At 43.0% G+C, this 15,451-nt stretch overlaps 2 protein-coding genes across 2 annotated transcripts in view; both read right to left on the bottom strand.

Annotated features, from left to right (window-relative positions):
• The window catches only part of LOC123326867 (putative protein ZNF720), a 57,096-nt gene extending 41,960 nt beyond the window's left edge, over positions 1 to 15,136 (bottom strand). The window contains exon 1 of the mRNA XM_044922022.1: positions 15,116 to 15,136. Coding sequence (XP_044777957.1) covers positions 15,116 to 15,130 — 15 coding nt within the window. The 5' untranslated portion in view covers positions 15,131 to 15,136. The remainder of the gene's footprint in view (positions 1 to 15,115) is intronic.
• Positions 11,229 to 14,977, bottom strand: LOC123323215 (zinc finger protein 679-like). Its single transcript, XM_044911317.1, has 3 exons — positions 14,966 to 14,977; positions 12,025 to 12,151; positions 11,229 to 11,338 (listed from the first exon to the last, which is right to left on the bottom strand). The coding sequence occupies exons 1-3, from the start codon at positions 14,975 to 14,977 to the stop codon at positions 11,229 to 11,231; spliced, it is 249 nt and encodes an 82-aa protein (XP_044767252.1).
• Positions 15,137 to 15,451: the final 315 nt, after the last annotated feature.

The following is a 15,451-nucleotide window of genomic DNA, read 5'->3' as shown; positions in this document are numbered from 1 at the left end:
TGTACTTCTCATTCCGATTTCCACATTTTGCCCAACATCCTTCTCCATTCCACACTGGTAACAATCAGGTTATTCATTGTATTTAAGGATCAGTTTCTTTTTTTCATTGTTTCTTGCCATTTCTGACACTGTGGATAGACCCAGACTTATATGTGAAATAAGCCAGAGAAAGATAAATTATCACACATATTCAATTATATGTGCAGTCAAAACAACAAAACAAATTAACAGGAGCAGAAACAGGCCCAATATCTGTTTTGTTTTGAATAAAGTCCATGGATAATCTCAGGAACTATAAAAATTCCAAGATTACACACATTCTATAATGTGACCAGTTGGCCTGTAACAATTTTTCAATCCTGGCAGAAGACAGGAGGTTCCCAGGTCAAAGTCCAAGGATCTTATGGCTCCTGACACAGCAAACATCATAAACTCCTTCAACACAGTAATTTCACTTGCCAACTGCCCACCCCCAACTGACCCAGGGAGATGCTGCACACGCAGTGGGTTTGTGTCCTATCTGTGAGACTCTGAGCATAGAAGAGTACCATTTCCTGATTACATTTATATAAAGTACAAAAATGCGCACAGCAATCTCTTTACCTTACATGACAAAAGAGTACTGTGTTTTGGGGAAAGTTACTAAGGAGCTCAAGGGGAATTTCAGAGGACAATACTCTGTTTCGTGATCTCATTGGCTTACAGAGAGGTGAACAAATCCCAACATCTCCATTGGAATAGTAAACATAAATAAACCAAATGTTCCTGGTAACAGTAAACTTTGCTTGAGTATATGCCACTGGAATTATCCTAGAGCTGTAACTAAAACAGGAGGATAAAAATCAAAAAACAAAACAAAAAACAACCCCTGTAGTGAAAACCAATCAAATAACCAGCATGGCAATATAAATAACATATAAAATAATCTTTAACATGAAAGGAATTTTCACTGTTATTAATAGTGTTATTTTTCAATATCAAAAGTTACATTATTTAAATATTCTATTTCATGGAAAGCAAACATCTGTCCATATTCGTTCTCACACACACACACACACACAAATACATGTACGTAGGGAAACATTTATTTTTTAGGCTGTGAGATATAAAACCATTCATCACAGAGGGATGAACTAATCAAGATAGTGAAAAAGTAGTTCCCACGTCAGTACTTTTGAAAATAAGCTCAACTAGCAACTATTCATGGAAATCATCAATGGATAACTCTCAGTACTCAGGGATTAGGCTGAAGCATCCCTGGACCATTGAGAAGAAGAAGGACAACATTAGAAGGGTAAAGAAGAGCAATACCACGTTGGTCACAATGCATCTACCACGGGAATGGCACAGTGCACTATGAGGGTCCAGCAGGAACTACAATTGCTCCACCAATAAAAAGGGAAGACATGGTAGGTATCCAATATTCCCTAAATGGCAAGCCACGTACTGGGTGGCCCAGTGAGATCTCACCTATGGGGATCCCACTGGAAATCTGTGGTGCTGGACCGCTGGGGATCCTATAGACATGGAGAAGGTGGGTAGGGCTTACAGCAACCAGTGCTCAGATCTTAGAACTATTGGACCAGATGGTGTTCCACCTTGTACTTCACACCCAACGAGAGATCCCCAGGAATCTGCCCACTTGCAGAGTGGAGATGGTTAAGGAGATTTGTCAGCAGCTGTGCCTGACTTGGGTCTCCAGCCAATAGTTTGAACTAGAGCATGGAGAGCATTCTATGGTTCTGTCTGGGTAGGTATGCAAGTTCGAAGTCACTTACCACTGCTGAGCATAGCCTCCACTCCCACTGCACCCGGACGCCTGAACAAAGGCCCTGGGCAACCATCAAGCCTATCTTATAGGCCTATGGGGACAGTGCCAAGCCAGCAGCATTGTCCATGTGTTGATCATAATCTCTCTCTGCATGAGCAGGGAGCTTGAACAGTGAATCTGGGCAGTCTCAGGCCTAGCCGATGGTACTGGCCAGCAAAAGAGAATGGCCTTCATCCTGCCAAAGTCTGAATATCCCTCTGGCCCTACCTAACCACGGAATTGCCAGCATACATTAGGAAACCACTCAGGGTACCACAATTGTCAGTGGACTTATGTCTGGCCCTCTGTGATCATAGAGTATAAGTTTACGTCTGAAATGATTGCAAATGTTTTAAACTAGAAGCTGCTATGGTCCCTGGGATACCTCTAGAAGGAATGACAAACATTGGGTACACTGAGATGACGGAGAATAAAACCTCTCAAACTTGCCTTCATGCCATTTCAGTAAAGGAAGAGGTACAGACACAAGAGTGAGAAATTCTGCAGGATTCCAATTAAACGGGACCAGATCCTTCCAATTTTCAAATACATACAGGATTTCGGTTGTTTTCCAAGGTTCAATATTCACATTCAAATAGAGGATTCAGGGGCGCCTGGGTGGCTCAGTCTTAGGCGTCTGCCTTCAGCTCAGGTCATGATCCCAGGGTCCTGGGATCGAGCCCCGCACCGGGCTCCCTGCTCCGCGGGAAGCCTGCTTCTCCCTCTTCCACTCCCCCTGCTTGTGTTCCCTCTCTCGCAAACTCTGTCAAATAAATAAGTAAAATCTTAAAAAAAATAATAATGATAATAGAGGATTCAGCATGAAACATAACTTGTGGACTACCTTTTTCATGAAAAAACAAATCTAAAAGATTCACTAGGGCACCTGGGTGGCTCATTAAGCCGTTAAGCGTCTGCCTTTGGCTCAGGTCATGATCCCAGGGTCCTGGGATGGAGTCCCACATAGGGCTCCCTGCTCCGCGGGGAGCCTGCTTCTCCCTCTCCCACTCTCCCTGCTTGTGTTCCCTCTCCCGCTGTGTCTCTGTCAAATAAATTAATAAAATCTTAAAAAAAAAAAAAAAATAGGGCGCCTGGGTGGCTCAGTCGGTTAAGCGACCGCCTTCGGCTCAGGTCATGATCCCGGAGTCCGGGGATCGAGTCCTGCATCGGGCTCCCTGCTCAGCGGGGAGTCTGCTCCTCCCTCTGGCCCTACCCCCTCTTGTGCTCTCTCTCTCTCACGCTCTCTCTCAAATAAATATTTTTAAAAAAATAAAAATAAAGAAATAAAAAATTCACTGAAGTCTTGACACCTTCCTTTCCATAGTATGTAGAACACATGTCCCACGATTATTGATGCTTTAGCTAACGTGATGTATTTAATGTTCTTGATTCTATGTGTTAGTGCTAATACTATTGTCCTTTTACTGACAGGATTTAGATAAAAGAAAATTTAGTGAGCTTCTAAATATTGGTAGAGTCAGGGTTTCAACCTGGATACCCTGCCCATCGACATGAGGCAGCCAGGTCAAATGCTCTTCCAGACGGTGACCTGTGCTTGGATTCTCTTTCCTCTTTGACACTCAGTGGTTCACCCAGAAGACCTCACACAACACGAACTGAGACTTCAAAGTGGAATTCCAGCCAGAACCACACATAATACAGCCTGAGTGGCTTTCTGGTTGACTACTAAAAACCAGACACAGAGGTCGGGTGCCCAAGGTAAAAACACAGGAAAGGTCCAACACACAGGAATCCACTTTCACACCTAGAGAATCAAGACTACACACCTGTTAGCCAATGTTAAATGTGAGTGTAATATGCTACCCAACTTAATTTTACCGGTTTCTACAACTGATGAAAATTCTCTTTCCTCTCAGGTCAGGAGGGGTGTAGGGACTGCATGGGCTGTGAAACAACATAGGGACAGTTGCCCAAAACTTGGGTAGGCTGTTTGAAGCACAGATGGTCACCGCACATGCTTTGCAACTCATCAGTGCCTTGCACACAGTTCATAGCACAGAACTAGACTCATCACGGGGCTGAGTGGAAGTGAGGGGGGGGTCCCTCCCTGACAACCTCAGGTCAGCATCCTTGGAAAGTCACCCATCTATACTGGATCACACCTATATTGGGGTTATATACCTGGGATACCAGGGCTTTGTGGCACCACAACACACACCTTGCTGATTCTGACTAGTAATGTCCAACAGCATTCTTCATCTTCAAGAGCCACTCTGTCATGTGACATCTTAACAGTTAGGCATGCTATGCATTCATTCAATGTTTACATCATCCAGTACTCCCTTCTCCGTCCACTCCACGCCATGGAAAAGTGTAGTTCTGTCATCCAACAGCGCTGGTCCTCAGGACCACCAAGGAATTCATTAAATCCTGAGAAAAGGATCAGACCTCCCTGAATCCCAGAAAACCATCTCATTTCCCCAAGTCCCCATCTCTGTCACATTTGCTCATCACAAGTAGCTTCCTAAGACTTTACAGTGACCAAAGGGAGCTCCATACCAGAACATTCCCCACATTTCAAGAGTTCTCCATATTTGCTTTTAGTAGGACTTATCTTCCTCTCGAACTGTGTCATCATGTTTTATCTGTCCTCATAACTCTCAGTGCCAAGTGCCAAAATTAAGCCTGTGGCGAACTGATGGCTTTTTCCTGTTCTTCAGTTGGGGACAACATAGTATTTCAATCTCAGATAGGGCCTCAAATGCTCCTGTACCATTCATTTACCTTTGAATTGGAAAATTCCAAAGTTACTCCTAAGTACAATGGCCTGGGTGCCTTAGGTGGTGGGAGTGAGCAGTGACAATGGGGTCTCCATAAGACAGGAAAGAAGGACAGCAGTGATGCCTACATCACTGGAATGGAGATGAGGAGACAGAAGAACTGGAGAGGATTTGGGGAAAAAAAATAAAACTTATCATTTAGATTCAGTCAGTAGTGCAGCCTTGGACAGGGGTCCTCTCCCCACATGAAAAATTCATGCCAATACGTCAGCCTAGATGCGTTTACCTCTGACCTTGGGCTTCTTCATCATTCTGAATAGAAGATTGTTTTCTTCCTAAGCTAGAACATCTACTCAGCACCCAGCCCTGTCCCATGCTCAGTCCCTTCAAATAAATGTAAAACAACCTATGACTCATGAAGTGTCCACGTTTTCACCTAATCAAACTTATAGTAAAGTGAGGAACTTGGATGTCACTTCCAAGATGGGAAAATAACATAACTAAAGAAATCTTACTGAGTGTCCGCCCACCAAGAAGGAAGGAGTAAATACAATTAATTGAACTACATGGAATTTAATATGCTTACTGTAGAATTACTCCCCCATTCAAATCAATTTTTTTTTAAACATTTTATTTATTTATTCATGAGAGTCAGAGAGAGAGAGAGGCAGAGGCAGAGGGAGAAGCAGGCTCCCAAGGAGCAGGGAGCCCGATGTGGGGCTCGATCCCAGGACCCCGGGATCATGACCTGAGCCGAAGGCAGACGCGTAACCATCTGAGCCACCCAGGCGCCCTCAAATCAATTTTTGAACACGTCATTTCGTGCAAACTATTCTTAAAATCCCTGATCAAGGCATATAAGCAATAGGTCCTGAATACTGGAACAAGGGAAACACTAGATCCTACATGAGTAACAGGCAGGTAGACAGGACAGGATTTGCATGGGGAGATCCTCACACCAAGATACAGGGTGTATTTAGGAGAAATAAATTCTATATACTGTAGAGAAAATTATTCCCACTAAATAATCTATAACATTTCCCTTTGCTAGGAAATCATCAACTTGAAATTTGCAAATTATCTCTCTTGATCCCATATTCCCTTTCCTTCTGAAGATATAGATACACATACACATAAATACATAAGCACACTCATACTCCGTCCTAGTTATTTCTGTTACTCCAAAATCTATCTTTAGCTTAATGTAATATATTCCTTTCTGTCAATATCTAAACCATAAAACTGTGTTCTGTATGCTAAAAAAAAAAAAAGGAAAAAGAAAGAAAGAAACCCCAAAAACAAAAAAAACAGGAGGAAAGAAAAATCTATGGCAAAATTTTATAGTGATTAAGAATTCTGTAGGTATGGCTTATAATTATATTTGTAGTGACTTTGTTCAATTAGCAGTAGTTAGGCAGAACACCTGGGTATTAGATGGTGAGCCATGGTTCAACAAAAGGAAACAAAGAAATTGAAATAAAGTTTACTACTCATAGATCCTGAAGGATGTACCCAATATGCCTTGAGGGACAACATGAAGAGGTCAAGACTGAGTGCAGGCAGAGTGTGGCAGGAACTGGGGTAGATGTCTTTTTAGGGTTCCTGGTAGGAGTGCTTTTCACTTTCTGGGCCAAGTCTAGAATGCACAATTCAAACCAGAATGAGTGGATGAGGATGGTCAACACTGCAGGGGTCTTCTCTAAGGGATGCTCATGATAAATATACTGGGATTGGACACTTTTTTTTTTTAAGATTTTTATTATTATTTATTTATTTGAGACAGAGAGAATGAGAGAGAGAGAGAGAGCACATGAGAGGGGGGAGGGTCAGAGGCAGAAGCAGGCTCCCTGCTGAGCAGGGAGCCCCATGCGGGACTCGATCCAGGGACTCCAGGATCATGACCTGAGCCAAAGGCAGTTGCTCAACCAACTGAGCCACCCAGGCGCCCAAGGATCGGACACTTTCAAAGAGGCTACTGGGGAAGTCAGATCAGGAAATTACCTTTGCTTGTGACTATAGGGGCTGTTATCTAGTGTATTTGCTAATGGGTGGAGCTAGTTATTTCAAATTCCCTGCAGGCAGTCTGGTTATAGAAACTGGATTCCAAGTCAGCAGTATCACCCATTTGTTACCCACAGTATCCATACTACTACTCTATCATCATCATTAAAAGCACCCTAATGTCCCAGCAGTTTCAAAAAGAAAAGATATAATACAGAATCTTGGGGGAAAATTAATCACAAATAATTCAAGGTTTAGGGCCACTGGGAAGAAAAATTATTAGTGATACCATCCCACTGCTTTAACAAGTACAAGTGACTCTTGAATAATGCAGGGGTTCGGTGTACCCACCACCCATGCAGTTGAAAACCCATGTGTAGGGGCGCCTGGGTGGCTCAGTCGTTAAGCATCTGCCTTCAGCTCAGGTCATCATCCCAGGGTCCTGGGATCAAGTCCCGCATCGGGCTCCCTGCTCAGCAGGAGGCCTGCTTCTCCCTCTCCCACTCCCCCTGCTTGTGTTCCCTCTCTCGCTGTCTCTGTCAAAGAAATAAGTAAAATCTTAAAAAAAAAAAAAGGAAAGAAAACCCATGTGTAACTTCCATTCTCCAACGGTTCTTTTTTTTTTATTCTTATGTTAATCCCCATACATTACATCATTAGTTTTAGATGTAGTGTTCCATGATGCATTGTTTGTGCATAACACCCAGTGCTCCATGCAGAATGTGCCCTCCTCAGTACCCACCACCAGGCTAACCCATCCCCCACCCCCTCCCCTCTAGAACCCTCAGCTTGTTTTTCAGAGTCCATCGTCTCTCATGGTTCATCTACCCCTCCGATTTCCCCCGCTTCATTCTTCCCCTCCTGCTACCTTCTTCTTTTTTTTTCTTAACATATATTGCATTATTTGTTTCAGAGGTACAGATCTGAGAGTCAACAGTCTTGCACAATTCACAGCGCTTACCAGAGCACATACCCTCCCCAGTGTCTATCACCCAGTCACCCCATCCTTCCCACCCCACCCCCCACTCCAGCAACCCTCAGTTTGTTTCCTGCAATTAAGAATTCCTCATATCAGTGAGATCATATGATACATGTCTTTCTCTGTTTGACTTATTTCGCTCAACATAATGCCCTCCAGTTCCATCCACGTCGTCCAACGGTTAATTCTAATAGACTGTTGAAAAGAAACCTTACCTATAGCAGTCACTTAACCTATATTTTATGGTACCTATGTTATATATGGTATTCCTACAGTAAAGGAAGCTCCAGAAAAGGAAATGTTAAGGAAATCAAGAGGAAGAGAAATACAGTTATAGTACTGTACTATAAATAAATCTGACTATAAGGGAACCCACACAGTTAAACATGTTGCTCAAGGGTCAAGTGTCCTTTTGTTACTGTCTGTTTACCTGCAACCTTGATGAAATTGGGGCAGGCTAAGGTTGGTGCAGGATCACTGTTTATTACACATCAGTGTTAACACATTAAAATCCATTTAGTGTTATTAATTCAAATAAAGTTGAAACACTCTAAACAAACCACTGCAAAATCACTGTATGATCATTGGTCAAAATACCATGACAGGGGCACCTGGGTGGCTCAGTTGGTTAAGCGACTGCCTTCGGCTCAGGTCATGATCCTGGAGTCCCGGGATCGAGTCCCGCATCAGGCTCCCTGCTCAGCGGGGAGTCTGCTTCTCCCTCTGACCCTCCTCCCTCTCCTGCTCTCTGTCTCTCATTCTCTCTCTCTCAAATAAATAAATAAAATCTTAAAAAAAAATAAAATAAAATAAAAAAATACCATGACAGTCACTCAAGGAAGGACCATTCTTGTTCTTCTGATACGATGATCTGTGAGTTGTAGTTTCCATGCTTTTCAAACAGAGGGTCTTCACTGAGTAAATGTGGATTTATAATGATTTTACACCCTTTTACGGAAGAGTCAGCTATACTTTTCTCAGTTGTCTGTGAAATTTTTATTATTTTAACTGCATAACTAATATTCTTGACTTGTAACAATTCCTATCATGAAGATACATCCAGCCTTTTTTTTTTTTTTTTTTTAAGATTTACTTATTGGACAGAGAGAGAGAGCACAAGTAGGCAGATCAAAGGCAGAGGGAGAAGCAGATTCCCCGCTGAGCAGAGAGCCTGATGTGGGGCTCGATCCCAGGACATTGGGATCATGACCTGAGCCGAAGGCAGATGCTTAACCGACTGAGCCACCCAGGCACCCCCATCCAACTTTTAATAAGCCACCACTGTATTCTCCTTAAAACCCAACTGGCAAAGTATTTAAAATTCAGAATGTGGGGCGCCTGGGTGGCTCAGTCGTTGGGCGTCTGCCTTCGGCTCAGGTCATGATCCCGGGGTCCTGGGATCGAGCCCCGCATCGGGCTCCCTGCTCCGTGGGAAGCCTGCTTCTCCCTCTCCCACTCCCCCTGCTTGTGTTCCCTCTCTCGCTGTGTCTCTCTCTGTCAAATAAATAAATAAGATCTTAAAAAAAATACTCTGATTTTGAATTATGTCTGAAAAGTGGTATTGACTTACTGCTTTCTGCTGCCAATTTTTTGTGGTGTTAAGATTTGCCTTTCCATTACACAGTTTGCCAATTATAAAGGATAAAATCATTAAAGACATAAATAACTTTTTTTCTGAAGTGTGTATTAAAACCAAGTCTTGCATTAATTTTACATTTCTAGGGTTTCTATACAGTATGCTTCGTCTGATGTTCACTAAGGGTGCAGTTCCAGGACTTTGCCACCATTCTGGACAATTGTAAGCTATCTCCACAGGATATATTATCTCAGGTTGAATAGTTTTGATTATGAATTAAATACCCTGCCTCATTCTTTACATTTAAGGGCTTCTCTCTACTATGCATCTGCTGTTCACAAAGTTGGTAGTTCTGCTTAAAGGCGTTGTCACATTTTACATATGTCAGCCTTCTCCCCACTGTATCTTACCTTAGCTTGGTAAGTTTCAAGTGGTAGTTAAAGGCTTTGCCACATTTTATACACTTGTAAGGTTTCTTCCTATTATAGAATCTCTGCTGTTGAGGTTTTGAATATAAGTGAAAAGCTATGCTGCAATTACTACATTTCTAAGTCCTCTCTCCAGTGAGGATAAAATGATGTACAATGAGATTTGAGCTTTCGTAAGTCTTTCCCACATTTATTACTTTGATACTGGTTCTCTGAAGACTAAGTTCTCTGAGGATTACTGGGATTTGACCCTTGGTTAACTTTTTTCCTAGATCCATTGCATTGGTAAGTTCTGTCTCCATTATATATACCTCTGTAATTATGAAAGAGAGTGTCCTCGGTAAAGATCTTCCTAAGTTCACAACACATGAAAACTTGCTCCAAGTTAAGTATTATGTGATAACTATTGAACAGTAATGTTTCAATAAAGGCCCTCCTGTGTTTATCAATATTAGAGACTTTGGAACAAGGAGGGATTATGTGTTGGTGGGAGAACAATGAACTTTCTGAAAAAGGACTTCTCCAATCAATCACATTTAGAATTTTCATCTTCACGTTTAAATATCTAACTTTCAGAAATGTTTCCGTGAATGATTAATACAATCTCACATTTGAAATGCTTTGAAGGATTACTTTCATCATGGACTAGGTGACTTTCCAAAACTTCAAAAGGTCCTTTCAGAATATATATATATTTTTAATGGTTTTGGGCCCTTGGGATGAATGACATTGTTCTGCAAATATAACTGACTTAAGGTGGGGTTTCCCCCCAAATGTTTCATATCCTTGCTCTCTTCTGGCAGTAAGGATTTAATTACAGTTAATTGTCCCAGTCTGGTTATATACATCATAGCATCCTTCTTGCCCTTCACTAGCCCCATCCCCTTCCCAGTCATTCATTAAGTATAAATACTCAGGTTCACTGCTGCCACATCTTCCCCTATCACTCTATGCAGTCAATCTTCTTTGCTGGTCTTTGCCAACAAGCTTGGGGTGTTAAAGAAAGACACCATGAACAGATGAAAAATAAGATATCTCACTTACTACATTCACATGCATACCAAATTAATAGCCATCCTAGGACAGCAACAGAATGGAGAAATAGGAACCATCAGGACTTTGCTCCCCCATGGAGACAAAAATGGGCCAAATTACCTTTTAGAATGTTCCAGAAGCCAGTTAGGAGAACACAGCATCTCCAGACAATACAAATGAACAAGAGGCACATCGGAGACAGCGAGCATTTGTGACACTTTCTCACAACAGCTGTTCACCCTCTGACACTCCATGGCAACACTGTGAGTAAACTCCTACCTCTCCTCAAAAGAGAAAAAAATGAGTGACCGGAATATTGAATGATCTGGCTTCTTTCACCTGCCTGACACAGAAAACAGACGGAATGAGAGCACCCTCTGGATGCAGTGTGCTGGCTGCTCAGACAAAACGTGAGCACTTGCTCAAACAATGAAGAGACTCCAGAGCTGAAGACAGAGAGGAAGGTATCATGCATTCTAAAGTAGTCACTCCACTTTCTTAAACTGGGAAATTACAAAAACGCAGACATGATAAATGCCCAGAACATGTGTGACAGGCTTCTCAAACGTATTTCCATCTAAGGAGAGCTACTCGAACCACAGTTTAAGGTCGATCTTCCACCTTTACATTTAAACCTCACCTCTGTCATCTGCCTCCTTCATTCCCACCTACCTGGATGGAAGGTTACTGTCTCCTTTCTCTTCACAGCCCAGAACTGCTCCTCCTGCTCCAAAAAGATGATCAGGTCTGGCTTTGACACAATGAGACCTGTTTATTAGACAAAAAGAAAATGAACACTGCTGGGGATTCAACTTTCAATCATGATTGTGCTCAGTAGAGAAGACATTGTAGAATTCTAGAAAATAATTTCCCAAATGTTGCCGCCAAATAGCCCCTTTAGAACACGAAGAACGGATTTCCAATATTCACATTCTGACCTCCACTTCCAAGTAGTAGACACAATAATAAGGAGTGGAAATTTAAGCTTAGCTTAAGATGGGAGCAGTGCCGGGGCACCTGAGTGGCTCTGTTGGTTAAGGGTCTGCCTTCAGCTCAGGTCATGATCCCGGAGTCCCAGGATTCAGCCCTGCATCCGGCTCCCTGATAAGTGGGGAGTATGCTTCTCCTTCTGCCCCTCACCCCACTCATGCTCTCTCTCAAATAATTAAAATCTTAAAAAAAAAAAAAATGTGAGCAGTACCATTTTATGCCCCTCAATATTTAGAATCACCACTAATCTACAGAAGTGATGATGTTACCTTAAGGAAGGGGAAGCTAAAGCTGAAAAGGAAACATCATGAACATTTTTCTCTACATCTACAAACCCCTCATTTCCCTTGCTGCCTAGATCTGAATTCCAGTCATTCACGGAGGAATCTTCCAAGAGACAGTCTTCACAGGAAGGAAGAAAACACTTAGTGTGGTTTGGGAAATCTGGAAGGAGTCATCCTCACCCAAGAAGAGGAGGTGTCTGTAGTTTTCTAACATCACATCCCTGTACAATTCCCGCTGAGTGTGGGTCAGGCATCCCCACTCCTCCTGAGAGAATTCTATGGCCACATCCCTGAATGTCAGCAGTGCCTGCAATAAATACCACAGTTACCAAGTGGCCATAGGCAGAGTTCACAATGGTCCCTAAGATGAAAGAGAAGGGAGTTAATGTCATCAGTTAGACCCAAGACCTGACTTTCCCTGCTCTGTGACATGAGTGTGGAATAAAAGAAAGACCGTTGGGACAGAGAGCTGGCTGACTGAGAACCTCCACTCCCAGAAGTCAAATGTATCAACTACACCAAGGTGAGAGCCCTCATTGTCCAGTGGAAATTGATGGGATGTGGGATAGGAGCCAATGGTCAAGAAAGAATTTATTTATTTTTTAAGATTTTATCCATTCATTTGACAGCGAGAGAGGGAACACAAGCAGGGGGAGTGGGAGAGGGAGAAGCAGGCTTCCCGCGGAGCAGGGAGGGGGATCCCCAGGACCCCGGGATCATGACCCGAGCGGAAGGCAGACGCTTAATGACTGAGCCACCCAGGCACCCCAAGGAAGAATTCTTGAGATGTTTTTGATGTGAAATGCTGGGGTTCAGAAGTGAATGATGAATTACTGAGATGTCTTTGGTACAAAAAAATGTGGTCTTACTGAAGCACAGGAACAGGACCCACGGGTCAAAAGAGATGCACTGGGGTTGTGAGCAGTAATTTATCCTATACTTAACAAATGGTGAGTGGGTAAGCAATAGCAGCAATCTCTATGGAATCTGAAAGCAAGGTTTCCAGGACCTTGAGGGCCTCCCTGGTGTGATAAGGTCACTTAACTATGGTCGAGTAAAAAACCTAAGACCCTTCAGATATGTATCAGTGGGTGCTATGCAGAGAGGATGATGGCCAACATATTTGGGGGGAAAGATAAAGAAGATTCCAAGGGCATTTTTTTATGTTAAAGAGGACTTACAAGAATCCCAGAGCTCTGGTTATTGTCAAGCTAAGGTTGCTTTCCCCCTCTAATAAAACATTAAGACAGGGCGCCTGGGTGGCTCAGTTGGTTAAGCGACTGCCTTCGGCTCAGGTCATGATCCTGGAGTCCCGGGATCGAGTCCCGCATCGGGCTCCCTGCTCGGCAGGGAGCCTGCTTCTCCCTCTGACCCTCCCCCCTCTCATGTGCTCTCTGGCTCTCTCATTCTCTCTGTCTCAAATAAATAAATAAAATCTTTAAAAAAAAAATAAAATAAAATAAAATAAATAAAACATTAAGACAGTTGTGAATTCCATGAAGAACGTCATACTCTGTCTCAAGTATTTATCAATGGGCTGCAAGTTGAGGGAAATTTAATTTTATCCACACTTCTTTTGACTTTGTTCTCTTCCTCAGAAACTAGAAGCAAGGGCACTTGGTTAAATATCTGCCTTCAGCTCAGGTCCTGTTTCCATGGTCCTGGGATGGAGCCCCATATTGTGCTCCCCGCTCAGTGGGGAGTCTACTTCTCCCTGTCCCCCTCCACCACCACTCATGTGCGCTCTCTAAAAATAAATCTTAAAAAAAAAAAAAAAAACTACAAGAGTAGCTCAGAACAAAGAAGTTTCCAGTTGAACTGTGATGGTCTCTGCATATTGCTGAGTACATCCAAGTTCCTTACAAATGACTAAGAGGGGAAATATGAACATTGCAGGGGAGGAATCTGACAAAGAGCACCAAGACAATAAAAGCAGTTAGCATCAGTTGTATGGAAACAAACTGTTATCAGTGCCTAAGGCACATCAAGGACACACCATCACTGGTGTTTCCTTGTTGTCTGAAAGCAGGAATTCAGAATATAAATCTAATTATGAAAATACAGTGGATATATATACAGTTCCATCACCCATAGTTTCTATAGAGGCTGCTTTTAGGCAAGAGCCCACAGTGACCCCTTGGCTGAACAGAGACTGGCCCAACAGATGACCCACCTCAAAATAGCCATAGGCCCATTAACCAACGGGCTACTGACAACCAGGTTCAGTGACCAGAAAAGGGAAGGAAAAATTCCGTAAATCCCCACACCTTCTCACCTTCCTGCTTTTAAAAGAGCCCCCATCCCACCCACTGCTCCTTGCAGACAGCCGCTCCTCGGCTGTCCTGCCTGGTGCTCTCTCGCAGTGTATTCAGGAAACTTCTAACAACGTGGTTCTGCCTCAGGTGAATTCTTTTCAATTCCCACTTGACTTCCACCCAATCATGGACCCACATTTGGGGTCCCCATCTGACTGGCAGAGACACCACATTTAGACACCAGTTTCCATGTCCTGTAATGGCCAGTATATTTTATTTAAAGATTTATTTATATTTTAGTGCAGGGGAGGGGTAGAGGGAGAGGGAGAGAATCTCAAGCTGACTCCCCTCTGAGCATGGAGCCAAAGGAAGAGCTCCATTCTAGGACTGAGACCATGACCTGAGCTGAAATCAACAGTCTTGAGGCTTCCTCAACTGAGCCCCCCAGCTCCCCCTCTAGGGTTATTTTAAATAGAATATCTGTTTCACGTTCTAAAGAGCAAGTCTCAAGCACCCCCCCCGCCCCACTTTTCTTTCAGAGAACTTTTGGAGTTATTCTGGACCTCAAATTCATCGGGTTTATTTCTTAATTTTCTTACCCCTGGTCTACACAGAGCTGATAAAGTAACCACATGGGACCTAAATTAGAAATGTTTTCCTTCACTGATATCCCAGGAACAAACCTCATCAGCAGTAGGAATCTTAAGACTCAATGCCTTCCGCTGTGGATCTGTCACCAAGAAAATATTTTCAATACTTGGAGGACTTTAATTCAAAGTAACAACTGTTGATGCCCTATTATAAGCCAGGTTGGAGACACAGGAGAGAAGGCTCTGGGATATAGACAAGTGTTATGAACACCTCACCTTGAGTGTCATTTCTGAAAAGATCTTAAAAATAGGTGAAAACATAAGGGAGAAACATCAGAACTACAGGAATTAACATAGGCAATTTCTAAATGCAAGGAATTTCAGGAGAAAAACATGACATGGCCTCTCCTGGAACACCAAGCTTACCTGAGAACTGGCCATTTCTTCTTTCACCTCGTCCTCTAATTTCTTTCTCACAAGTTATTTGTGGAGAAATCACAGCAGCATCAGGAGAAAATGCCCTTAAAGCCAACAACAGAGCCTCTTCACCTGAAACTGCTTCCCTGAAGGCAGGACCCTGAAACGCAGAAAAAGCCCAACTTCCTAGTCCTTTGTGTCAGGAGCTATTCAAAAACTGAGCTCCTCCTGGGAGACTTAGCCTTGACTTTTCCTTCTTTGCTTTCAGGGGGCCTCCCCTCCCACAGGCACCCACAAATTCAGCTACAGCCTAGGAACCCTGTGCTCCAAGGACCTGACCCTCCC

The sequence above is a fragment of the Neomonachus schauinslandi genome, chromosome 16 (genome assembly GCF_002201575.2).
Source record: "Neomonachus schauinslandi chromosome 16, ASM220157v2, whole genome shotgun sequence".
In the NCBI taxonomy this organism is placed as follows: Eukaryota; Metazoa; Chordata; class Mammalia; order Carnivora; family Phocidae; genus Neomonachus; species Neomonachus schauinslandi.
Note: the sequence above shows the minus strand (reverse complement) of the source record. Positions and strands in the feature narration are given on the sequence as shown.